Below are 27443 nucleotides of genomic sequence, written 5' to 3' on the forward strand. Positions count from 1 at the left end.
CTTGTTTTTAAAATTATTTTTTAAAAATTAGACTTTTTTGTCCTCAGCAACCCTGAGGCAGAAAACAAGAGTTCTCATATACCCACTGCTCCCCCTCAACAATTTTCTTTTTTAATGTTTTTTATTTTTAATTATTCTTTTACAGAGGCTTTGGAGAATGGGAAAGGATGCTGAAAACACGCAAGGACCCCAGTTTGTTAAAATGAGGTTGAGCGTAAGAGTCGGGAATGGGTAAATAAAAACTACATTTCCCAAGGGGCAGCGCGGCACGTCACATAAAATGGACGGCGCACGCGTAAAGGGGTCCTCCGCGTTGCGACTCGGCTCTTAAAAGGGTACAAGAGTGGTTCTCGAGGTGCCGCGAATCTTCGAACGCAAGCGAGTTATTACCTACAGACTTTGAAAAGCATTCGAGGGACGCGCCTACACCCGCCCTCGCAGTTTCCAGCGCGCCGTGCTTGTCCCGCCCGTGGACCGGTAGGTGGGGCTGGGACCCGATCTGAGACCCGGGGAGAGTGGCGGGAACGTAGAGCTGGGGTCCTCCCACTGCCTCCCCATTTCCCGGCCTCGCTGAGGCGGCTCCCGAGAGACCGTGCGCACGCGCCTGGTCTCCCTGAGGAGGCGGGGCTCGGGAGGGAGAGGGGCCCCCCCGCGCGGGTCCTTGGGGTCTGCGCGTGCGCAGCAGGTCCCGCGAAGATGGGAAGCCGCAGTGGGCGGAGTTTGGTGCGGAGGCCGCAAAGGTGGGGTCCTCCGCCCAGGGGCGAGAAGGCGAGTGCTGAGTTGGGCTCCGAGCTCGGGCGGTTTTATTATATTCTCAAGACGCGCTCCTCCTAACAAAACAACCTCCTTCCCCCACCATATACCTCCAGTTGCCTTCCCTCAGTTGCCTCCGTTTGCAGCCACAACTTCAGTCTTGACTCACTAGCAGCGCCCCCGTCAGGCCCGGTCCGCTCCGCTGAAACCGCTCTTTCCCGAGGCCACCAGCCACCAGAGGCCCCCAAGCGCGCTGGGTCTCAGCCCCCGCGCAGTAGTTGATGCAGCTGATCACCGCCCCCTCGTGAAACACCTGCATTTGGTGAGGGGGACGTTCTCGTCCTTGGCCTCCTTGGCCTCGGCGCCCTGGCCTCCTGCTGATGCTCGCCCTCTTGCTGTAATGCTTGCCAAGGCCTCCTCCTAATCTCTCCCCTGCTTTCACTTCCGAGCAGTTACCCGTTTTCGAGGCTTTAAATATAAATGCCACCTGTTGTGACAACTCTCAGGTGTCTGTCTTCAAACCCAGAGCTCCACCCTGGACTCCAGGTTTTTCTTCAGCTCTCACGGGGCACCTCTTAAATATCTGAAATTTTGGGTTTTGCCCTTCACCTTCCCCCGTCTTCCCTTTCTTCCGGTTCCCCAGGCCAAACACCTTGAGTTATATCCTTGGTGTCTTTTGCATCTCCTCTCTCCTCCTCCATCAACCTGCCAGCACATAGTTATCCTTGAGGCTTTGAAAGTTCACGACTGGGTATTGGATGGTAGATAGTCCCTTTGGCACTTGGTTGGTTCTTTCTGCCTGAAAATTGTGTTTTCAGTTCTCTGATATTCTCTGTCATTATTGAGATTTATCTACTTAACTGTACTCTGTTGTAGATGTCCTTTTTAGAACATTTATTTCACCTACAGAGACGTATATGGAACTATTTGTTGAATGTCTGTGCTTCTTTCTGGACTGTTTGTTTCTCTCACTGTTCTATAGCCCACAGGCCTGGCACAGAGTAGGTGCTTGATAAATATTGGTAAATGAATCCTATATAATAAAAGGCTAATATGCAAATCGACCGAACAGCGCTATGACGCACACTGACCACCAGGGGGCTCAATGCAGGAGCTTCCCCCTGGTGGTCAGTGCGCTCCCACAGGAGGAGCACCACTCAGCCAGAAGCCCTGAGCTGGGCTCACAGCTGGCGAGAGCAGCGGTGGTGACGGGAGCCTCTCCCGTCTCCACAGCAGCATAAGGATGTCCGACTGCTGGCTTAGGCCCGCTCCAGTCGGACATCCCCCGAAGGTTCGCAGTCCTGGCTGAGGGACCCTCCACTCCCGAGTGCACAAATTTTGTGCACCGGGCCTCTAGTGAATTTATAAAAGGGAAGTACCTCGTCTCCATAGGTGGGAAGTAGACAATCCCTCTTAGAGTATGTTGGTAGCAACTACTATTTTCTGCAATCGGGAAGAAGATCCTGAATAGCCCAGCTTCAGAATTGCTGCTGCTTATCACTTGAAAGACCGTTTTAAGAGGTCGCCAGGATTCAGTTCAGCAATCTGTTTCTGAGGACTTAGTAGCTGCCAGACCCTGTGTTTGTTCCTGGGAATAGAAAGTGAACAAAATTGCATCCCATTCTGCTGAGAGTTCATGGTTTGGCAGGAGAGACAAGTAAGTGAAATGGTTAGTCTTTCTGTGTATGTGTGACAATAACAAGAATGAAAGTTTGCGTGTGGTGCTTGGACGTTTGATTGCGCTTGGTGTTGGGGCATACGAGAGGGGCCTGGGGCAGCCAGATCCCCCTGCCAGTCATTTCTGGCTATGAGCCGCTTTGTTCTCTACCCCAGTGCGCCATACAAATATTACCATGTTCTCTGTGCGCCGTGGTGTGGAAAGGGTTGGCCAGTACTGCTGTAAACTGTTAATGTTGCTGCCTTTTGATTTGAACCCTGAAGGATGAGTACATTTTCGAGATCCAGCGGCAAAGAAGGGGAAGAATTAAGGGCATTTCAGGGAAGCATAACCGTCCGGGCAGGCGTAACGGAAGTATGGAAGTCTGTGCTTGCTGGGGATGGGGGCGCTGGAATTGTTTGGTGTGGGTATTGTAGGGTAGGGTCACTAGGACAGGTAGATCTGATTGAGAAGTGCTGTCCAGGATACGAAGCAATGTCTTGGAAGTGTTTAATAAACCACAGTGTCCACTTAATAAATACCTGGCCCAACCACAAGGCACCCTGTTCTCAGTGGGTGGGTCCATCGCAGTCCAGAGTTTTTAGTGACCAACTTTCTGGAGCTAGAAGCAGAGACATAGTAAGTGACAAGCCATTTTTTTTCTTTTTCTTTTTCTTTTTCTCTTTCTTATTTCTAAATTTGTATACAAAGGTTTTTTGTTGTTGTTGTTTTATATTTTATTGATTTTTTCACAGAGAGGAAGAGAGAGGGATAGAGAGTTAGAAACATCGATGAAAGAGAAACATCGATCAGCTGTCTCCTGCTGGGGATGTGCCCACAACCAAGGTACATGCCCTTGACTGGAATCGAACCTGGGACCTTTCAGTCCACAGGCTGACGCTCTATCCACTGAGCCAAACTGGCTAGGGCTGTATACAAAGGTTTTAAAAATGTGTCTCATTTAGATTTTTTTAAAAATATATTTTATTGATTTTTTTACAGAGAGGAAGGGAGAGGGATAGAGAGTTAGAAACATTGATCAGCTGCCTCCTACACACCTCCCATGGGGAAGTGCCCGCAACTAAGGTACATGCCCTTGACCGGAATCGAATCCGGGACCCTTCAGGTCACAGGCCGACGCTCTATCCACTGAGCCAAACCTGTTAGGGCTCATTTAGATTTTTGATGAATTGTCTGCATTGGAAAAACATATTTAATTTCAGTCACTTCAGGATTTGTGGTCACTATATCCCTGGAGTGGAAGGTAGTTTGGTGAGTTGGGTGTTGATGATAATAAGGGCTGTTTGAGCCCGTAAGGCTTAGGTTTAGAGTCAGACAAATCTGGGTTTAAATCCCACTTCTGCCACTTCCTACTTGCATGAACTGGATAAAGTCACTTACATCTCCACAGTACTCAATGACTAGTACTTTCTTTGCAGGATTGTTAGGAGGGTTAAATAGGATAATCTACATAAACGTGCTTAGCACATGGTAGGTACTCAATAAGGAATAGCTGTTATTAATTTTCTACTGTTTTTTTTAGATGCCACAGTAAATTACCATCAGTGTAATCATAATAATCGAACAGATGATTGGTAGTTTACAGTGGCAGCTGCTTCTGTTTCCATGATCTCTTTTGCTATTGAATATGTGAAGTTGTGGCAAAACAGAATTGGAAGGAAGAGCATAGATTTTAGAGTTCTCAGCCTTGGAATCCCAGCTTAATAACCAGTATTTCCTGACTGAGTGACCTAGTATAACTTAACCTATCTGAACTTCAGTTTCCCTAGATCAGTGGTTCTCAACCTTCTGGCCCTTTAAATACAGTGCCTCATGTTGTGACCCAACCATAAAATTATTTTTGTTGCTACTTCATAACTGTAATGTTGCTACTGTTGTGAATCATAATGTAAATATCTGATATGCAGGATGGTCTTAGGCGACCCCTGTAAAAGGGTCGTTCAACCGCCAAAGGGGTCGAGACCCACAGGTTGAGAACCGCTGCCCTAGAGAGAAAGAGTGTGCTATAGGATTGCTATAAGATTTAAATGAGAATCACCTGTGTAAGCTCCATTACAGACGGTCCAAAGTGGGGGAATGTTATTCTCTCCTTAACTTTAAAAAAAGCCGATTAATGAATGCAAATTCTTATTGATAGTGGCTGGGTTGAGGGTATGGGGTCTGAGGGTAGTATTTTAGATCCCTTTCTTCCCTTTGATTCAGAACAAAGCTTGTATTGTCTTACGCCCTATGGGATTATTTTTAGAGTGGTTTACGTATAGGATGTTTGGATTTGTATGAGGCCTTGACTGCTGGTTGAGGGCCAGAGTGTTGTTTTATGCTGGACGTTTAGCAGTTATATGCTTCCTTCCTGCAACCTTTGTACCTAAGTGTTACCTCTTAGGTACACTTAGTGTGGTCAAACTTCTCAGTTGCAGATAAGAAAAAGCTAACCCAAACACTAGCCCAGGGGGAAAAGGGTATAGGATTGCTATACGGTTTAAATGAGAATCACTTGTGTAAGCTCCATTAAGCTTATTGACTCTTTTTTTTTTAATATATATTTTATTGATTTTTTTACAGACAGAAAGGGAGAGGGATAGAGAGTTAGAAACATCAATGAGAGAGAAACATCGATCAGCTGCCTCCTGCACACCTCCTACTGGGGATGTGCCCGCAACCAAGGTACATGCCCTTGACCAGAATCAAACCTGGGACCTTTGAGTCCACAGGCCGACGCTCTATCCACTGAGCCAAACCGGTCAGGGCAAGCTTATTGACTCTTAACTAAAGAGGCCTGGGTGTACCAGCTTCAGGCACAGCTAGATCCAGACAACTAAACTATGTCACCAGTGTTTTCTGTCTCCGCTCTGCTTTCCTCCATGTTGGTTTCTCTCTTAGGCAGGCAAAAGCCTCATCAGTTCCAGGCATCCCTGCTACTCTCTTAACCAACAACTGAAAGGCAGTATCTCTTTGCACATAGCTTCAGCAAAAGATCTGAAATTGATTTTTGTCCAGACTTGGGTCACAGCTTTCTTCCTGAACCAGTCATGGTGGTCAGGGTGAATGTCATATTTTCATTGGCCCAGGCAGGATTCTCATCCTTGGAGCCAAGGTGAGAGAGAGAGTTTCCCAAAGGAAATTATAGAAAAGGTCCCAGGCAAGACACTCAGAGGTTGCTACTGTGATGGTATTAGGGCAGCTTTCTTGCAAATAATGAAATTACACTCTTCACAAGATATTGGAAGAAGAAGAAAACCTATTTGAAGGTCCTGGGGAGTAACCAGAAACAGGCAGTAACTGGACAGGAGTTGGTACCCAGAAGAAAGGAATGACACTGGTGAGTTTCCTATTTGTTTGTCATCGTATTTAATGCCTTGTGGGCATGATGATAAAAGTGCATCTTGGGAAGAAGATAGCCAAGAGAAGGAGTTCCAAATCTTTATATAAAAATAGTTTTTTGAACCCTGGCTGGTGCGGTTCACTTGGTTGAGCATTGTCCTGTGTGGTGACAGGTCACCAGTTCGATTCCTGGTCAGAGCACAAGCCCAGATTTCAGGTTCAGTCCCCAGTTGGGGTGCGGTGCGTACAGAAAGCACTGATCAATGTTTCTCTCTCACATCAATGTGTTGTTGTTGTTGTTGTTGTTTTTCTCTCCCTCTCCCTCTTTCTATAAAATCAATTAAAAAAAATATTTTAGAGAAACTAAGATGGCGGCATAGGTAAATACCGGGAAATTGCTGCCTCCCACAACAACTTCAAAAATACAACGAAAAGACAAAACGGGCATCATCCAGAACTACAGGAAGGCTGGCTGAGTGGAAATTCTACAACTAGAAGGAAAGAAAAGCACACTGAGAGCCAGAAGAGCTGCGGAAGTAAAGTGCAGAGGTACAGAGGCTCGCGCGCGCGGGAAGGAGCTGGCACCTGAGGACGCGGCTGTCTTTTTTAATCAGGAGGGAGTCACAAGCTCCCGACTGCTCTAAACTCCGGTTCCGGGAAGTCTCTGGGGACCCAGGACTCATACGGGGAGAAACTGGACTGTCTGGCAGCAGGCAGAACTCTGAACTTGAGGGCGGCTTTCCCTCAGAGGTGCTTGCAGCAATTACCGGGACACTGAGACACGCGGCCCCTTAGGGCAGGGCTGAGGATCCGCCATAGCTGCTTGCTCTGCCCTTTGATTCCCTGAGACCCTGCCCCACCCAGGCTGCAGCAGAGGCTTTTGCATATGAATGCCCCGGCCCTTTGCAACCTGAAAATTACCTAACAAACTGCAGCTGGGCCAGACAGACCCAGAACTTCCAAGAGAAGGCCCAAGGCCCCACAGCAGCTTGCATTGCTTCACAGCTGGGCTTCATCAGGGCACCTCCAAACTCCAAAAAAGGAAGGGGAATCTGCAGTTCTCTTCGTAGCTCCTGCTGGGTAACCTCAGGCCAAGGCTAAATTAGCACCTCCTTAGATCCAAGAGCCACTGTACCCAGTGGTCAGAGGGGGACCATCCAGATTACAACTCCTCAGATCCATAAGGGGCACACTCAGGGCGCAGACTCAGTGAGCATCAAAGCCCCACTGAAGCAAGTCTTGCCCCAGAAGGGTGTCTTCAGCACAGAAGTTCTCCCACTGCAGACACAGCTGATTCTCACTGTCAATTGGCCTGGAGGTCAATTCCTCCCAGTGATCCTACAGCAGTCAAGGCATAACTACAACAAGACTGTGCACAAAGCCCACAAGGGGGTGCACCAAGAGTGTCCACCTCAGGTAACTGGGGAGGCTGAGCCCCTGGGCCCTACAGGACACCTAGCACACAAAACCACTCTACCAACATGGAAGCATAAAAAATGCGGAGACAAAGAAACAGGTCACAAATGACAGAAATGGAGGAAAGCAAACGACTGGATATAGAGTTCAAGGCCACGTTTATAAGGTTTTTCAAGAATTTTATGAAACCGCCGATAAATTTAGTGAGACCCTGGAGGATATGAAAAAAGACCAACTAGAAATTAAGCATACACTGATTGAAATAAAGAATAATATACAGAGATCCAACAGCAGACAAGAGGATCCCAAGAATCAAGTCAAAGATTTGAAATACAAAGAAACAAAAAATACCCAACCGAGAAAGAAAAAAGGAAAAAGATTCCAAAAATATGAAGATAGTGTAAGGAGCCTCTGGGACAACTTCAAGCGTACCAACATCAGAATTATAGGGGTACCAGAAGAAAAGAGAGGGCAAGATATTGAAAACCTATTTGAAGAAATAATGACAGAAAACTTCCCCTACCTGGTGAAAGAAGTAGACTTACAAGTCCAGGAAGCGCAGAGAACCCCAAACAAAAGGAATCCAAAGAGGACCACACCAAGACACATCATCATTAAAATGCCAAGAGCAAAAGACAAAGAGAGAATCTTAAAAGCAGCAAGAGAAAGAAACTCAGTTACCTACAAGGGAGTACCCATACGACTGTCAGCTGATTTCTCAACAGAAACCATGCAGGCCAGAAGAGAGTGGCAAGAAATATTCAAAGTGATGAATAGCAAGAACCTACAACCAAGATTACTTTATCCAGCAAAGCTATCATTCAGAATAGAAGGTCAGATAAAGAGCTTCACAGATAAGAAAAAGCTAAAGGAGTTCATCACCACCAAACCAGCATTATATGAAATGCTGAAAGGTCTTCTTTAAGAAGAGGAAGAAGAAAAAGGAACTCTTACCATTTGCCACAGCATGGATGGAACTGGAGAGTGGATAAATACCACATGATCTCACTCATTTGTGGAATATAATGAACAACATAAACTGATGAACAGGCCTTGGAGGGAAGGTAGGGGAGGGTGGGGGTAAGGGGGAAAGATCAACCAAAGGACTTATATTCAAGCATATAGGCCTAACCAATGGACACGGACAACGGGGAGGGGTGTTGGTTGGGGGTAACGTGGGGATAAGGACACATGTAATATCTTAATCAATAAAAAATATATTAAAAAATATATATTAAAAAGTGTTTTGGGGTGGTAAACACACAATACAGTGTACAGATGATGTGTTGTAGAATGTGCACCTGAAACCTGTATAATCTTGTTGACCAGTGTCACCCCAGTAAATTCAGTAAAAAGTAAAAACAAAACGACGACAAAAAGTAGTTTTACCCAAGTGTCCATCAGCTGATGAATAGATGAACAAAATGAGGTCTATCCATACAATGGAATGTTATTCGGCCATAAAAGAAATGAAGTACTGATACATTCTGCAACATGGAGGAACCATGAAAACATCATGCTAAGAAAAAGAAGCCAGTCATAAAAGGCTGCATAGTGTATGATTCTGTTATATGAACTGTCCAAAATGGACAAATCCATAAAGACAGAAATAGAATAATGGTTTCCAATGACTGGGGGGAGGAGGGAATGGGGAGTGACTGCTGGTGGGTAAAAGTTTCTTATTGGGGAGATGAAAATATCCTAAGATAGTGGTGATGGTTACCCAATTTTGTGAATATACTAAAAAACACACAACACTAAATCAAACACTTTAAAAGAGTGAATTATATCGAAATTAAACTGTTCTTTTAAAAAATCTGCCAGACTTCTGAACTAGGCAAGCCTGGGGCATACTCCAAGCAGCTCAGCTAACACAGACAGCGCTGTACAGATTTCAACTGATACCTACCAGGAAGACACTGGGAGTCTGAGTTCAGTTATGTTTAAAAATATCAGAATAGTGCTTCCCTCTGTGGGTAGAACTGGATGGTGTGGCCTTCTAAGTCACTGGAAAGAAGAGAGAGTGTAGGAGCCAAAAAGTTCAGAGCACTGACGCTGCGTCTGTGATGCCTGGAACCTTGCAAGACTTGCCAGTCTCGGATGTCCTTCTGGACGAAGCTGGGGATGCGAGGGAAGCCTGTGTCCCGGGTGCCAGAGGGAAGCTGGTGCCGGCAGCCGGGGGAAGGAAGGCCTACTATTGCATGAATTTCGTGCATCAGGCCTCTAGTTAATCAATACTAATACAAGAATAAACTGTGTTTCATATACTCACAACTGTAAATCTACTTTTGCCCCAGCCAATACAGCAACAACATTGACTATAGTTAATAATACTGTATCATATACTTGAAAATTGCTAAGAGAGTAGATTTTTAAGGCTTCTTACCACAAAAAACAAAGGTAACTATGTGAGGTGATGCTTGTGTTAATTTACTTGATTGTAGTAATCATTTCACAGTGTGTTTATTAAATCATCATGTTGTACACTTTAAATATATACAATTTTATTTGTCAGTTCTACCTCAATAAAGCCTGGGGGTGCAGCAGAGCCTCCCCATCCTGGAAAAAAAAAAAAAAAAAAGACTTGCCAGTCTCATGGTTCAAGAACAGTGATAAGATCACCTGGAACCCTGGACTCTGCTAGCAGCAGCCGGGAGCTGCGTGGCCTCCGTCAGGTGCACATAAGGTCGGGTGTGGTTCCAGTCCCAGTACCTCGTCCCTGCTTGCTCTGCACCAGTAGGCATGGCATTCTCATCGTAGTGAGCCTCTGCTTAGAGTGTGTTTTGTGAGAAAATCCAAGTTCATAGCTGACCAGATCTGGAGGTAGCAGTAGTTTGTTGTAAAATCATAAACGAGGTGGTTCGCCGAGGCAAGGCCCTTCCCAGCAGGCCCAGTGACCCTCCGGAGTCCTGCGCTCCTCTCAGGACTTCCAGATTCTCTCCCGTGGGTAGAAATGAGGTAACATGGAAGCATTTTAAGTCACAAGTCACCGTTTATATGTGTGCGGAGGCGGATGATTGGTGGAGGGCCTGGGTGTTGGAGGGGCCTCCTTTCCCACGGCTGCCTGCTGGTTGTAGGTTAGGCCCTGCCTGGTTTGGTGTATGACCTCCTTCCCCTCCAGACCACGTGGTCAGCTTTTTCATCTTGGTTTGCTGAACATTTCAGCCTCATCTTGTGTGTCTGTCTCAGCAACCACCATTTATAAAAGGTTTTAAGAAATACATACTTTTCGCCCTAACTGGTTTGGCTCAGTGGATGGAGCGTCTGCCTATGGACTGAAAGGTCCCAGGTTCGATTCCGGTCAAGGGCATGTACCTTGGTTGCGGGCACATCCCCAGTAGGAGATGTGCAGGAGGCAGCTGGTCGATGTTTCTCTCTCATCGATGTTTCTAACTCTCTATCCCTCTCCCATCCTCTCTAAAAAATCAATAAAATATATTTTTTTTAAAAAAAGAAATACACACTTTTCACCTTGTGTATATATGTAGTATCACTAGAGAAATAAAATACCCAAAAAACAATAGTGATTGCCTCTAGGGGTGGGAGGCATTGTACTTCTTGAGTTGTGTGACTATTTTTTACTATGTACATATATTATCTACTCAAAGATTTTTCCCCTTTAGAGAACCAGGCTTTGTGTCCAGCCACAATGAGACAGAGATGGGATGATATTGTGATGATATGATGAGAACCTAAACTGAGACAGTGGCGGGTATGGAAGAGAGGGGCTGGGTTTGAGATTAATTTCTGAGGCAAATAGAATTTGAATGCAGACTGATCACAGAGACTGGTGGCTGGAGATGAACAAGAAGGAGGAATCAATGACTCTAGGATTTCCAGAGTGGGAAGCTGGCTGGACAGGGATGGATGTCTTTAACCCACATCTGGAAGGCAGAGCAGTGCCAGACAGGAAGAGTGAGGCGTCTGAGGGGGCCTCTTGATAGAACTATTTGGGTGGCAGCTGAGTTGGAGCCTGGAGAGAGGGCAGGGCTGTAGATACTGACCTGGAAGTTTCAGAATATGGGGGCTGGAAGCCAGTGAGAATGCTCATGCTTAGAGAATGGAAGAGGACCCCAGGGTGACCTTACACTGGGCTGGAGGACGGCAGCAGGAAGGCTGTGGAGGTGATTAGAGAAATAGGGGAGATTGGAGGCCTGGAAACCCAAAGAGCAAGGTTTGGGGAAGCAGCGTGTGGTCAGGTATTCAGTGCAGTGGGAAGTCCCAGGAGCTGGCAGGAGATCCCCGAGGACTGAGGGAGAGCCAGGCTGTGATGGGTTGAGGAATGGATGGGAGTAGAAGGAAGGATGGCCGAAACCGGTTTGGCTCAGTGGATAGAGTGTCGGCTTGCGGACTGAAGGGTCCCAGGTTCGATTCTGGTCAAGGGCATGTACCTGGGTTGCAGGCACATCCCCAGTGGGAGGTGTGCAGGAGGCAGCTGATCGATGTTTCTCTCTCATCTATGTTTCTAACTCTCTGTCCCTCTCCCTTCCTCTCTGTAAAAAATCAATAAAATATATTTTAAAAAAAAAAAGAAGGAAGGATGATGGGTTCTGTGTGCCAGCTCTGTGCTAGGTACAGAAGATAAAGTGACCCTTGTCCCCAGAGATTGGACAGGCTAGGGGAGGAGGCAAATACAAAGAGAATTTTAATATGACTTGGTAGGCACAGTGGTAGAGAGATGCTCAGGCTATTATGGGAACGCAGAGAAGGTAATTTGGCCCAGACTAGGATTAGTGGAGTAGGTGACGTGGTAGTAAGCCAGGCCTTAGAGCAGCCGTGGGCAAACTATGGCCCGAGGGCTGGATCCGGCCCCTTTGAAATGAATAAAACTAAAAAAAAAAAAAAGACCGTACCCTTTTATGTAATGATGTTTACTTTGAATTTATATTAGTTCACACAAACACCCCATCCATGCTTTTGTTCTGGCCCTCCGGTCCAGTTTAAGAACCCATTGTGGCCCTCGAGTCAAAAAGTTTGCCCACCCCTGCCTTAGAGAATAAGTCACTAAATCAGAGGATTAGGGGTGGTCTGGTTGTGGGAAGGACATCCCAGATCGAAGGAACAGCATGGACGCAGGCACGGAGGTAAGAAAGTACAGGCCTGTGTTCAAAAGAGGGACAGCTCAGTATTGCTGGGTGTAAAATGTGAGGCAGACAATGATGAGAGGTGACTGACAGAGCTGGGCAGAGACAGATGGAAGCCTCTTCGTGGGCCTGCAGCCTTGCTATCTCACCTTGTTACTAGTTCTGACATTGTTTAGTGGATGTAGTCGGATAGGATTTTCTATTACAAGGTCATGTCCTCTGCAGATAGAGATAGTTTTACCTGTTCCCTTCCAATCTGGACTGTTTTATTTCATCTTACTGCCTATTTGCCCTAGCTAGAACCTGCAGAACAAGTTTGGCTTGTTCCTGCTCTGGGGGAAGAATTCAGTCTTTCACACTCAGTGTGATGTTAGCTGTGGCTGTTCATAGATGCCCTCTCTGGGGTGCCTTAATTACACCTACAAAGACCCTATTGCTAAGTAAGGTCACATTCACAGAGGGGACTGGAGCTGGGGATTCCCCTTTGTTCCTAGTGTGAATATTACTTTTTTAATAAACAGAAGCAGAGATTTTAAGAAGATGTGACTAAGTACATGGAGTTTACAATTTATTACTCTACTCAGTGTGAATCTGATCTTTGTGGGTATGATAACTTATTCTTTTTGTTACCTTTTATTGTCTTTTATTCTCTTTCTAATTACCTTTCAGTGCATTTTATTTTCATCAATACATTTGTCTTTCCTTAAGTCAGATGTTTTTAGTAGTTGATTTCTCTTCCCTCTATCGTAAAAAAAAAAAAGTAACAGTGTTTTATGACATGGAAATTGTCTTTATATAAAATCTTATTTGAATCCCCCTTTTTCAGAATTTTTTATATGGAGACCAGAATACTTAAATCATTTGTCAGCAGAGCTGGGGCTTAGGCTGCTGCTTTTGGAAGTGACTCAATATTTGTGGATTATAATGAACAATATAAATCGACGATCAAAAATAGATCTAGAGACACAGCCAGTTGGCCTGGAGGTCAAATCCCCCCAGTAATACCTACAACAATCAAGGCTTAAATACAACAAGACTGCGTACAAACACCACTAGGGGGTGCACCAAGAAAGCATAAAAAATGCGGATACAAAGAAACAGGACAGAATTGTCAATGGAAGATATAGAGTTCAGAACCACACTTTTAAGGTCTCTCAAGAAATGTCTAGAAGCCGCCGATAAACTTAATGAGATCTACAAGAAATCTAATGAGACCCTCGATGTTATGATAAAGAACCAACTAGAAATTAAGCATACACTGACTGAAATAAAGAATACTATACAGACTCCCAACAGCAGACCAGAGGAGCGCAAGAAACAAGGCAAAGATTTGAAATGCGAAGAAGCAAAAAACACCCAACCAGAAAAGCAAAATGAAAAAAGAATCCGAAAATACGAAGATAGTGTAAGGAGCCTCTGGGACAGCTTCAAGCGTACCAACATCAGAATTATAGGGGTGCCAGGAGATGAGAGAGAGCAAGATATTGAAAACCTATTTGAAGAAATAATGACAGAAAACTTCCCCTACCTGGTGAAAGAAATAGACTAACAACTCCAGGAAGCACAGAGAACCCCAAACAAAAGGAATCCAAAGAGGACCACACCAAGACACATCATCATTAAAATGCCAAGAGCAAAAGACAAAGAGAGAATCTTAAAAGCAGCAAGAGAAAGAAACTCAGTTACCTACAAGGAAATACCCATACGACTGTCAGCAGATTTCTCAACAGAAACTTTGCAGGCCAGAAGGGAGTGGCAAGAAATATTCAAAGTGATGAATACCAAGAACCTACAACCAAGATTACTTTATCCAGCAAAGCTATCATTCAGAATTGAAGGTCAGATAAAGAGCTTCACAGATAAGGAAAAGCTAAAGGAGTTCATCACCACCAAACAGTATTATATGAAATGCTGAAAGGTATCCTTTAAGAAGAGGAAGAAGAAGAAAAAGGTAAAGATACAAATTATGAACAACAAATATGCATCTATCAACAAGTGAATCTAAGAATCAAGTGAATAAATAATCTGATGAACAGAATGAACTGTTGATTATAATAGAATCAGGGACATAGAAAGGGAATGGACTGACTATTCTTGGGGGGGAAAGGGGTGTGGGAGATTCGGGAAGAGACTGGACAAAAATCGTGCACCTAAGGATGAGGACAGTGGGTGGGGGGAGTGAGGGCGGAGGGTGGGGTGGGAACTGGAAGGAGGGGAGTTATGGGGGGGGAAAAAGAGGAACAAATGTAATAATCTGAACAATAAAGATTTAATTTAAAAAAATAGATCTAGAGACAGAGAAGCATTTATCAGATACTCAAACCTCAGAGGGAAGGCAGGGGAGGGTGGGGCTAAGGGGGAGAGATCAACCAAAGAACTTGTATGCATGCATATAAGCATAACCAATGGACACAAACACCAGGGGATGAGGGCATGAGTAGGGGGATGGGGGAGAATAGGGGATAAGGACACATTTGTAATATCTTAATCAGTAAGGGAAAAAAATAAGTACTCCTTATAACTTAGCTCAACATATTGAATACAAACATCATTGGCTTAGGGTACAATTTCAGGGTTACCTGCCACTGCATTCGTTTCCTAGGGCTGCCATAACATATTATCACCGGCTGGGTGGCTTAACACAACAGGAATGTATTCTCTCACAGTTCTAGAATTCCAAAATCCAGAGGTTGGCTTGGTTCCAAAATCACAGGTGGGTTTCTTCTTGGGTGCTCAGGACAATCTGTTCCTTGCCTCTCTCCCAGCATCTAGTGGTGGCCAACAGTCCTTGGCAGTAATCCTTGGTTTGCAGCTGCCTAAATCCAGTCTCTGCCTCTGTCACATGGCCGCCTTCTCGGTGTGTGTCTCCCGGGCGGTGTGTGTCTGTCTCTGTTTCTTCTCTTCTTATAAGGACACCAGTCATGTTGGATTAAGGGCCCACTTCTACTCTAGTATGACTTGATCTTAACGTACATCTTAATTACACCTACAAAGACCCTATTGCTAAGTAAGGTCACATTCACAGGTATCGGGGATTAGGTCTTCAACATATCTTTTTTTTTTTTAATTAAATCTTTATTGTTCAGATTATTACATTTGTTCCTCTTTTTTCCCCCCATACTTCCCCTCCACCTGGTTCCCCTCCCACCCTCCGCCCTCACACCCCCACCACTGTCCTTATCCATAGGTGCATGATTTTTGTCCAGTCTCTTCCCACACCCCCACACCCCTTTCCCCCCCCCTCCAAGAATAGTCAGTCCACTCCCTTTTTATGTCCCTGATTCTATTATAATCACCAGTTTATTCTGATCATCAGATTATTTATTCACTTGATTTTTAGATTCACTTGTTGATGGATGTGTATTTGTTGTTCATAATTTGTATCTTTACCTTTTTCTTCTTCTTCCTCTTCTTAAAAGATACCTTTCAGCATTTCATATAATACTGGTTTAGTGGTGATGAACCCCTTTAGCTTTTCCTTATCTGTGAAGCTCTTTATCTGACCTTCAATTCTGAATGATAGCTTTGCTGGATAAAGTAATCTTGGTTGTAGGTTCTTGGTATTCATCACTTTGAATATTTCTTGCCACTCCCTTCTGGCCTGCAAAGTTTCTGTTGAGAAATCTGCTGACAGTCGTATGGGTATTTCCTTGTAGGTAACTGAGTTTCTTTCTCTTGCTGCTTTTAAGATTCTCTCTCTGTCTTTTGCTCTTGGCATTTTAATGATGATGTGTCTTGGTGTGGTCCTCTTTGGATTCCTTTTGTTTGGGGTTCTCTGTGCTTCTAGGACTTGTAAGTCTATTTCTTTCACCAGGTAGGGGAAGTTTTCTGTCATTATTTCTTCAAATAGGTTTTCAATATCTTGCTCTCTCTTCTTCTTCTGGCACCCCTATAATTCGGATGTTAGTATGCTTGAAGTTGTCCCAGAGGCTCCTCACACTATCTTCGTATTTTTGGATTCTTTTTTCATTTTGCTTTTCCGGTTGGGTGTTTTTTGCTTCTTCGTATTTCAAATCTTTGACTTGATTCTTGCGCTCCTCTGGTCTGCTGTTGGGGGTCTGTATAATATTCTTTATTTCAGTCAGTGTATGCTTAATTTCTAGTTGGTCCTTTATCACAACATCAAGGGTCTCACTAGATTTCTTGAGGGTCTCATTAAGTTTATCGGCAGTTTCTAGAAAATTCTTGAAAAACCTTAAAAGTGTGGTTTTGAACTCTATATCCAGTAGTTTGCTTTCCTCCATTTCTGTCATTTGTGTCCTGTTTCTTTGTCTCGGCATTTTTTATGCTTCGCTGTGTCGATAGAGTGGCTTTCAGTGCTAAGTGTCCTTTAGGGCCCAGTGGCTCAGCCTCCCCAATTACCTGAGGTGGACACTCTTGGTGCACCCCTTGTGGGCTTTGTGCACCGTCTTGTTGTAGTTAAGCCTTGATTGTTGTAGGTAACACTGGGAGGAATTGACCTCCAGGCCAATTGGCTGTGAGAATCAGCTGTGTCTATGGTGGGAGAACTTCTGTGCTGAAGACACCTTTATGGGGCAAGACTTGCTTCAATGGGGCTTTGATGCTCACTGAGTCTGCCCCCTGAGTGTGTCCCTTATGGATCTGAGGAGTTGTAATTGGATGGTCCCACTCTGACCACTTGGTACACTGGCTCTTGGATCTAAGGAGGTGCTAATCTAGCCTCTGCCTGAGGCTGTCCAGCAGAAGCCAGCTGTAAAGCAATGCAAGTTGCCTGGGGCCTTGGGGCAGCTGCAATTTGTTAAGTAATTTTCAGATTACAAAGGGCCAGGCCTTTCATATGCAAAAGCCTCCATGCACGGCTTGGGCAGGGCGGGGACCCAGGGTATCAACAGGGCGGGCAGAGCAAGCAGTATGGCTGCTCTCAGTCCTGCCCTCAGAGGCCCTAGCAATCCCTGTGAGTGCCTCAGAGAGAAAGCTGCCCTTGAGTTCCAACTGATGCCAGACAGTCCAGTTTCTCCCCGTATGAGTCTGGGTCCCCAGAGACTCGCCCGGAACTGGAGCTCAGAGCTTGAGACTCCCTCCCGATTGAAAAAGACAGTCGTGAACTCAGCCGCCAGCCCTCTCCGCATGCACCTCCGCACCTTTGTATTTACTTCAGCACCGCATCACCCCTGAGTCTCGGTATGCTTTTCTCTTTCCTTCTAGTTGTAGAATTTCCACTCAGCCAGCTTTCCTGTGGTTCTGGATGATGTCCGTTCCGTCTTTTAGTTGTATTTTTGAAGTGGTTGTGCGAGGCAGCAATCTCTGGTGTTTACCTATGCCGCCATATTGGTTTCTCCTCAACATATCTTGTATATATATACTAGTAGCCCTGCGCATGAATCCGTGTGCCAGTAGCTCGCTGCCACCCCCCTGTAACTCCCTCTGCTCCCTGCCGCCCTCTCCTCATAGCTTGCTGCCCTGCCCCCTCCTGTAGCTCTCTGCCACCTGCTTGTAGCTCGCTACCCCACCCTCCTGCTAATCCGTGATCCGGTCATTACGCAGTTGGTCATTACGTAACGACTATTTGCATATTACATCTTTATTACATAGGACTAGGGTTCCAGTGCATGAATTCATGCACCATGAAAGGAATTCTGGGCCATGAGGCTGTGGTAGACACAGGAGTGGGTCTCAGCCCTTCCTCCGTGCCCCCGCCCGGCCCCTCCCACCATGGCCCCCAGCCCTCTGTCTGCCGGAAGCCCCGCTCCCATTGCTGCTCCCACGCGCTGACGGCGTGGAGTAATTGGAGCCAGCGCCAGCAGCGGATGCAAGGGAGGTTGCTGCCCCGATCGCCCCTCAGGGGCAATTGGGGCCGGGAGCTACCGCTCACACCCACTGATAGTGCCAAGTGATCAGGACCAGTGCTGGGCACTGGCATTGGGTGCGAGGGGGGCCAGCACCAGCAGCAGGTGCGAGCGCTGGGTGGGATCACAGCACGCGGGAGCGAAGAATTTTCAGTAACCACCAGAGGCTCGCCCCAATGACAGCAAACGGCACCCCACCTTGGTCTGGCTGACCCCCCAACCATGGCCAACACCTACCATGTTCTGCACATGCCCCCTGGTGGTCAGTGCACATCATAGCAACCAGTTGTTGGATTGTTCCGGTTGTTCCGCTGTTCGGTCTACATATATATATATATATATAGAGAGAGAGAGAGAGAGAGAGAGAGAGAGAGAGAGAGAGAGAGAGAGAGAGAGACACTTCACAGAGGAAGGGAGAGGGGGAGATAGAAATATCACTGATGAGGTAGAAGGAAAGAGAGACAGAAACATCAATGATGAGGGAGAGAATCATTCATTGGCTGCTTCCTGCACACCCCACACTGGGGATCAAGCCTGCAACTCGGGCATGTGCCCTTGCCGGGAATTGAACTGTGGTCTCCTGGTTCATAGGTCAATACTCAGCCAGTGAGCCACACCAGCCAGGCAATATATCCTTTCTGATGGAGCAGTAGTTTAACCCATAACAACACTAACAAGGTTCTCTTCTGTTCCCCCTCCGCCCCAGGCGCCATATGTACCATGGCCCTCGTGTCAGCTGATTCCCGCATCGCAGAACTTCTCACCGAGCTCCATCAGCTGATCAAACAAACACAGGTAACAGGCCACAGCCCTCCATTCCTACAGGGGAACATGGGCTGTGATGCGGAGCTCTGGAGTGGCGGGTGGGGTTGTGTTCAGAGAGATTGGAGGGGAGGACCCAAGATGATGTCATGAAGGTGAGAGGAGGGCAGGACTACCATTCCTGTTGGGTTATCCATCGTGTGAGATATTAATTCACATGCCTTACAGTTCACCCATTTAAAGTCTATAATTCATTTGTTTTTAGTCTATGCAAAGAGCCGTGCAACTATCACCATGACCAACTTCAGAACATTTTACCCCATATCCAATAGCCATTATTCCTTTCTCCTTCCACCCTGACCCAGGAAAATAAAGATACTCTTATGAGGCAAGATAGTCTAAGGGTTTAGAGCAGTGGTTCTCAACCTCCCTAATGCCGCGACCCTTTAATACAGTTCCTCATGTTGTGGTGACCCCCAATTTTATTGTTACAAATTGAACATAGATTAATCACAAAAAACAATATGTAATTATATAGATTAATCACAAAAACAATATGTAATTATATATGTGTTTTCCGATGGTCTTAGGCGACCCCCAAAGGGGTCACGACCCACAGGTTGAGAACCGCTGGTTTAGAGGGTCTCTCTCAGAAGTTGGTCAAAAGCCAAACCTTTTTTGGAATGTGCAGCATTTGAAAACCCGGGCTTGCTGAGTTAATGATTTGCTGCATACACCACCCCCTGGCCTTTGGCCTAGCGCCTCTCCTACAGCAAAACAATCATGTTTGAGCATCTTTTTTTAGTAGCATTTATATCAGAGATACAGCAATAATAGCAGCATGGAGCAGCCTGCAGGGGTAGAGAGAAACTTAGAGAAATAACGAATCTATTCTTAGAGCCATTGCATCCATTTTATTTATATATATGTATATATATATATATATATATATATATATATATATATATATTTTTATTTCAGAGAGGAAGGGAAAGGGAGAGAGAGCTAGAAACATCAGTGATGAGAGAGAATGTTAATCGGCTGCCTCCTACATGCCTCCTACTGAGGATCGAGCCCGCAACCTGGACATGTGCCCTTGACCAAATTTGAACCCAGAACTCTTCAGTCCACAGGCCCACACTCTATCCACTGAGCCAAACCGGCTAGGATGCATCCATTTTCTTCTTGTTGAACTAATTTGATTATGCATTTTCCCCTTCACCTACCACTACTAGTATATTATGATAAATTCGTGTAGAAATACTTAGCACAGAAATCAGCTGATGGTTAGTGAAATTTAGTTCTTCCTCAGGCCCCTCATTTTCCATGAGTAATACACTGAGGCTTTGGCTCAGTCTCCCAGTTCAGTTGGTCATCAATATCAGTGTTATCATAACACTTATTTACGTGTTACCAGCAATGCCCTGTGTTACACAATAGCAAAATATGGTCACGTAAAACTTGGTCTCCTTATGGAACAAGTCAGTAAAGTCACAGGCTCTTCATTACGTCTTCCCAACGGAATTGGCCCTGCCTGTTTACCAGATGTTGTTATGGGCAGGCTTTATTACAGTGGCCCTGATTCTGTTATTTCTGGGGATAAGGCCAGTCACCCTGTCTCAGCTCAGAGGCTTGTACTGAGCCTGGTTTCCTATGTGTGCTCTCATACCCCACGGCCCACCTCCCTCATAAGGGGAGGACAGGTGGTACTCAGAATACAAGTCCCAGCTCTGCTAGCTGTACTTTGGGATATGCCTTATTTTGGTCAATTTTTGGGTCGGGATAGTCACGGTACATTGATATAACTGACATGTGCCCTAGAGGGCTTCCAGAGGAGGCGTGGAGGTCAGAGCATGCCATAGTGGTGCCCCTTGGGGCTCAGCAGGCTGTGTGGAGAGCCTGTGCCCCGAGACTACAGTAGCCTCCATCTGGATTAAAATAGTCAGGAGGCCTGGTGGGTCAGGGTGCGAGCCCCTTACCAGCAGCAGATGGGTCCTGGAATCATCCAGCATTGTGTGTGGAGCTGGCCAAAACCATTCACTAAAGCTTTGTCATCCTTCCAGGCTCACTCTCGTCCCTCCCTTCCTCTGGAAAGAGAACTCACTTCAGTCTTTTTTCAGATTCACACATCTTTTTCCCTGAATGATGCTTCTCACTAAAAGTGCATTTAGCTTGTCCCACAGTGCACACCCTTTTCTAGCGTGGGGCAGTGTTGCTTACTCCGTTGTGCATTTTGTGGCCATTGGGCTGATGGCCTGGGTACAGTTAGGATACATGTTTGTGCCCAAAAGTGTTGGGTTAGATGTGAGGTCGTCACACCTGGATGTAACATAGCCTGAGTTTATCATACAGCCTTTCAGAAGCTTCCTGGCTTGGGGTGGGGCTGTTCCCCAGGGGAATTTGGACCCAGCATGTGGTGCCTAGTGCTTTAATCCTAGGGAAACCCATTGTCCCCTATTCTTTTTCATAGCTTTTCATTCACAAAATGAGGGTGATGTGCATGGCGGGTTGCACTGACCATTGGGTCCGTTGTCCCTTTCTCGGCACTGCATCAAGATGGAGGAGTGCCTAGAAATTCCTTCCCAAATGGTATCCTCTGTAGTGGCTGGAACCTGAAAACTAAGTCAGAAGATCCTGGCACACATAGTCCTAGTGAAAGAACCCAGTCTGAAAGGTCGCAGGCTGTACGACTCTACCCAGCTGCCATTCCGGAAGAGGCAAAATGAGGGAGTAAAAAGACACGGGGCTTGGAGGAGGGAGGGGTGAGTAGGGGGAGCACGGGATTTTTAGGGAGGTGAAGCTGTTCTGTATGTTACCCTACTGGTGAGTTCATGACCTATGCATTTGTCGAAACCCATGGAATGTACAACACAGGAAATGAATATTAATGTAATCTATAGGCTTTAGTTAATAATGATCAGTTTTGGTTAATTAACTGTAACAAGAGTACCTCACTAATGCAAGAGGTTCATAGGGTGAAACTGCAGGGGAAAGCAAGCATACGGGAACTCTTTACTATCTGCTCAATTTTTCTGTAAACCTAAAACTGGTCTAAAAGTAGTTCATAAATTTTAGAGCTAAAGAATAGAATTGCTAGAATTCCCTTCAGTTTTCAGCAATTAGTCCAGTTAATCGTCAGATTATATAACCAGAATGTCTCTCAGGGGGAGGCCCCTCAGGATTGCAGGCTCCCGTTGGACTTCATCAGGTTCTAAAAGCAGGGGTGTTCCTGGCAAATAGATGGCTTCACCCTTTTGGCATCTGGCGTAATGGAGCCAATGGTATTCTCTCACTGAGTCTGTCGTGAGGCATTAATATAAGATTGAATTTACAGCACTGCGTAACCCACTCTTTTATCCTCAGCTACTATTTCTCCTTCTCTCCATTTGTCATTGCTTTTTACCCAAACTTTCCCACCCCTGGAAGGATGTTAGGTTTAGCCACTGTGCCGGTCCAGATCGCAGGCAGCAATGCTAGTCTAGCAGGTGTCGTGTCCTGTCTCCTCCCCACCCCTCCTTGGTCATTCCCATTTAGTAGGGTGGGGTTATATAGTACAGAACGAGTGGGCTGTTTAGACTCGTGAGCTGCATTCACCATTAACGCCATGTTGCCAAGTACTTGGGCTTCTGACTAAGAATCATCCATGCATCTGGCACCCTCAGTTGCAGCTGTGGTCCCAGCCCACTGATGTGGGGAAGACTTGTACCAGCATCCTTCCCCATCCCCTCTCCCAAGTGAACTGATCACAGATGTATGTGTTAATTTCTGGACTCTCAATTCTAGTGCAGTGTTCTACATGCCAGCATCACAGCATTTGACGGCTGTAGCTTTGTCATAAAATTGGAAATCAGGAAGTGTGAGTTCTCCAATGTTTTTGTTTTCCTCTTTCAAGATTGTTTTGGCCATTCGGGTTACTTGAACTTCCATATGAATTTTAGAATAAGCTTGTCAAACTCTACAAAGAAGTCAGCTGGAATTTTGTTGGGGATTGTATTGAATCTGTAGGTCAGTTTGTCTTTTCTGATGAAGGAGAGCCGTAAATCTAGTTTATGATTTCACTTGAATGCCTTTTGTCATGCTTTCGCATTAGTGTGTGAGGAGGGTCCTTTACACTGGTCCTGAATTCAGATCTAGTAAATGAGGGCCATGTGGATGGGCCTGTGGCCTGGGTGCAGGGTGCCCCAGCGGGATGGGGGCCTCGCTCCTGTCCAGCTGACCTCCCCTTTGCAGGAAGAGCGTTCGCGGAGTGAGCACAACTTAGTGAACATCCAGAAGACCCACGAGCGGATGCAGACAGAGAACAAGAGTGAGTAGCTGGGCTCTGGAGAGAAAGGGGATGAGGAGTGGATGTGGGTCAAGATTGCTGTCGTTTTCAAAAGGAGCTTTTGCATGTATCTGCAGTCATCCAAGATGAGCTGCTCCTTAGGCCAGAGGGACAGTTTTCCCTTACGCTGGGGGCCTACGGTGACCTAGGAGACAGACACCAGACTGCCTAGCCCTAAGGAACCTTAAAATCCCCCAACTCTAGGGACTAGAAGCCAGTGAAAAGAGGCTGCATCTAGGGAAACACCTTAAAGGGCACAAGCACCCCGGTTAGCTGGTGTTTTCTAGGGAGCTTCCCTCCCAGGATGCACTGAGGGCCCCAGCTGGCCAGGCTCCTGGCCTCGGGCTTTCCGGCTCTGAGCAGCTTGAGACTGCTTTCTGCTCTCCATGTGCTGAGAAGTACTTCCTGTGTGCATCATGCTATGGCAAAGGAAGGAAGGCCTCCCTTGCGTGCAGTAATGGCATTTGTACCGTATGGAAAAGTGAGCGCGCTGTGCATGGGGTGCAGGTGCCTCGGGGAGCACTCTGAGCCAGTGGAGCTCATGCCTCCCAAGGCCTGATTCCGATATACTGGAAGCAGAGCCACACGACTGCCAGCTGCCCCTCGCCCACTCCTGTCTACCTGTGCTTACTCTGCAGTCTCTCCCTATTACCGGACAAAGCTGCGGGGCCTCTATACAACCGCCAAAGCTGACGCAGAGGCCGAGTGCAAGTGAGTACCAACCACTGCCTGCCATCGCCTCCCTGCCTCGCCCAGGTGCTGGGCTGCAGGAACCTATGGACCACGGCCCAGGCTGCCTTCCTGGCATGGAGGAGCCTCTCCCTTAGGGCCGCCCTCCCTAGAGCCCACTTCTAAACTGCTCCCCCCTCCCTAGCAGCAGGGCAGGGGTCAGGTGTCCGCACTGCCATTTGCCTCTCACGTGACCTTAGGCAGTCACTTCAGCTGGGACTCAGTTGCTCCATCATTAAAATAGGAATAATAACTACCTATAGAATTGTCAACATAAATGAGATAATGCATATAAAGTGCCTAAGACTAGTGTTTTACAAACTCTTGGCCATTCCTCACATTAGGAAGTGCATTCTCTATGGTGGTGGTAGTAACAGTAACAATAACAGCTCTATGTGGCCTTACTCTGTGCCAGGTGCTGTTACACTTTCTATATTTACCTCATTTAACCCTCAGAGCAGCTCTAAAATGGGATTATCCCATTTAACACATGAGGAAACTGAAATACCAAAGGGTTGTGTAATCTGCCAAAAGACACAACTAGTGAGTGGGGGAGCCCAAATTTAATCCCAAAGTCCTTATTCTTCAGTGTTTTCTTATTGATTTTTAGAGAGAGGAAGGGAGACGGAGAGAGAGAGAGAAACATCAATTCTGAGAATTATTGATCGACTGCCTCCTGCATGCCCCCTAACCAGGGATGGAGCCTGCAACCCAGGCATGTGCCCTGACTGGGAATCGAACATGATCTCCTGGTTCATAGGTCGATGCTCAACCACTGAGCCACACTGGTCGGGCTGTCTTACCAGGTTTTGTATGCTTTTAAGACTAAAGCCACCTATGTGGGGTTCATAGTTTTCACAAGGTTTGTCAGTGTTCTTGACCAGAAGAGGAAGTCCATGCATAGTGCCTCATCCAGACCTCTTCTTTCCCTCCTCCCACCCTCAGCATCCTCCGGAAAGCCCTCGATAAGATTGCGGAAATCAAGTCTCTGTTGGAAGAGAGGCGGATTGGTGAGTTAGAGACGACAAGTTAGTTGGGTGTTCCTTGACCAGGTTGAGTGAGGGTTCCTGGGAGCAGCAATCATCTCTTCCTGCCGGGGAGCCTGTAACCTCAGCCTGGTGTGGTCGATTGGGCCACGGGCTGTGACAGGGAGGTGCACCAGGACAGCTTGGGACTGGGAAGGGCACGGAGGTCAGTCCACGGGTCAGAGACAAGGCCTCCCGCTCTCCCTCTGCACACCAAGCTGATTTGCCCCAATCCCTCTGGCTTCCATCCTCTACTGCCTGGGGCAGTCACCTGCTACCCGCAGGCCCATTTCTTGCTGAGGCGAGAACCTGGCTGTTATTTGAGAGCCACAGCGGGATGTCCTGAGGCCACCCTTTCAGATGGGCTTACACAGGGTGCTGGCTTCCATATCGCTTCAGACTGCGGTCCCACCTCTCGCGCCCGTCCAATGTACCCAGGGGCAGACTCCTCGCCCATGAAATTGTCACACTGCCAGTTGGGTTGAAGTTGACTGGGTGTATTGAGCCATGCCCGAGGAGGTAAGGGCTCTGTCCACATTTGATAGCTCTTTGAACTTTTTGCTTAATTATAACATATTAATAAAAATACATGTAAGTAGACCCCCAGCGCAATAAAATGTTCACTACCTGAACAAATGGATGTAACCAGCACCCAGATAAGAGACACGACCAGCGCCTCAGAATCCCCCTTTTGGCCTCTTCTGTTCTTTCCCAAAACGTATCCACTAACCCGTCTGGCCAGGTGAGTGTGGCCTGGTGGTCTCTCAGCAGGAGCCTCCAGTGGAGGGCCAGGGAGCACACTGGACCCTTGGTGCCAACTCGAGGAGAGGTGGGGAGCCAGAGGCAGGCACCCTATCCCTGGTGCCTCAGGGGCTCACTTCCTTCCCACAGCGGCCAAGATCGCGGGCCTGTACAATGACTCGGAGCCCCCGCGCAAGACAATGCGCAGGGGGGTGCTGATGACCCTGCTGCAGCAGTCGGCCATGACCCTGCCGCTGTGGATCGGGAAGCCTGGTGACAAGTGAGGGCAGGCCCAGGGAGGGGGGGCTGGCAGGGGAGGGGCTGGGACTGACAGGTTATCCCCTCCGCAGGCCGCCCCCACTCTGCGGGGCCATTCCGGCCTCTGGGGACTACGTGGCCAAACCTGGAGACAAGGTGGCTGCCCGGGTCAAGGCCGTGGATGGGGATGAGCAGTGGATCCTGGCCGAGGTGGTCAGTTACAGCCATGCCACCAACAAGTGAGTGGACACGCCCAGCCCTGTGGGAACTGGGACACGTGTGAAGAGCCGGCTCCTTGGGCTACTTCCCTCCTCACCTTCCTCCCCAGTCCCCACCTGGTGTGCACCGCCCTGCACCCACTGCTCTCCTTTCCTTCGCCTGCAGGTATGAGGTCGATGACATTGATGAGGAAGGCAAAGAGTGAGTGTGCTGGCCAGGGCGGCGCGAGGGAAGCCTGGGGACAGCCCTGCTGCTGGGAAAGAGCCCCCCACCTGCCATGGGTTGACCTATGCGCCCCTCCAGGAGACACACCCTGAGCCGGAGGCGCATCATCCCACTGCCCCAGTGGAAGGCCAACCCTGAGACGGACCCCGAAGCCTTATTCCAGAAGGAGCAGCTCGTGCTGGCCCTGTATCCCCAGACCACCTGCTTCTACCGTGCCCTGATCCACACCCCCCCGCAACGGGTAAGGCAGCCCCCGGGGGGGATCGTCCAGGACACCAGGACCACCCCGCTGACCAGAGAGGTCATGGGGTCCATTACCTTCTCTTTCCCCCTTAGCCTCTATGAGCTGGCAGGGTCCTGAGCTGTAATCCCTCCAGCCTGTCCTCCAGGCAGTGCCGGCGCCCTGCGGAGCCTTAGAAAGCCCCAGTGTGTCCTCTAGTCTAGCCTTGCTTTCGCATTGAGGTGGGGAGCCTGAGCCCCGAGATGGAAGCCTTGCTCAGGGCCAGTCTTCACCCCCGACCCCTGCACTCTAATCACCCGTCACTGATGGCAGTTTAAAGGCTAGTCTCCCCTCTTCCTCCAGGACCCCTGCCTGCTGCCCTCTGAGTTGTCCTTGCTCCCCTTAACCTGAGGGCCCCTTCCGTGTGGCCGCCTGTGTAGCTAGCGAGTCCTTTCCCTTACTATTCACCCCCGTCCTTGGCCCTTGGTGGCTCAGGAGCTCTGTAGCCGGGAGCAGGTTCAAACATCTAGACTTCTTGAGTGAAGATGAGACGGGAAAGGCTAGGAGCCCACACACCACAGGTGCCTGTCGGTCTAGGCTTGGGGCGAGGGGGGCGCTGGCCTGGGGCTTTCTGACCAGCGCCTCCTGTCTGCCTCCTGCCGCAGCCCCAGGATGACTATTCGGTCCTGTTTGAAGACACTTCCTATGCAGATGGTTACTCCCCTCCCCTCAATGTGGCCCAGAGGTACGTGGTGGCTTGTAAGGAGCCCAAGAAAAAGTGATGCAGTCTGGCAGTCTCCTGCCACCTCACGGGGGCATGCTACAAGACATTCTGTGAAGAAATAAATGTTCTTCCCCTTTGCCATGTCTCCTGGGTTCTC

The 27443-nt window shown here is 47.5% G+C and overlaps 1 protein-coding gene across 4 annotated transcripts; it reads left to right on the top strand.

Moving 5' to 3' along the window:
• The first annotated feature begins 271 nt into the window (after nt 1-271).
• On the top strand, nt 272-27423 carry SGF29 (SAGA complex associated factor 29). Of its 4 annotated transcripts, XM_036307739.1 has the most exons (11): nt 272-477; nt 5649-5750; nt 18766-18854; nt 23052-23127; nt 23784-23856; nt 24820-24884; nt 25791-25920; nt 25991-26137; nt 26283-26318; nt 26421-26583; nt 27228-27423. In XM_036307739.1, exons 3-11 carry the CDS (start codon nt 18780-18782, stop codon nt 27342-27344), a joined length of 882 nt encoding a protein of 293 aa, XP_036163632.1. In that variant the 5' UTR covers nt 272-477; nt 5649-5750; nt 18766-18779; the 3' UTR covers nt 27345-27423. The 4 variants fall into 4 exon arrangements, with proteins under 4 accessions (XP_036163632.1, XP_036163631.1, XP_036163633.1 ...); XM_036307738.1 differs by lacking the exon at nt 5649-5750; XM_036307740.1 differs by lacking the exons at nt 272-477; nt 5649-5750 and adding an exon at nt 956-1075.
• Nucleotides 27424-27443: the final 20 nt, after the last annotated feature.

The sequence above is a fragment of the Myotis myotis genome, unplaced genomic scaffold (assembly GCF_014108235.1).
Source record: "Myotis myotis isolate mMyoMyo1 unplaced genomic scaffold, mMyoMyo1.p scaffold_m19_p_5, whole genome shotgun sequence".
Taxonomy (NCBI): domain Eukaryota; kingdom Metazoa; phylum Chordata; class Mammalia; order Chiroptera; family Vespertilionidae; genus Myotis; species Myotis myotis.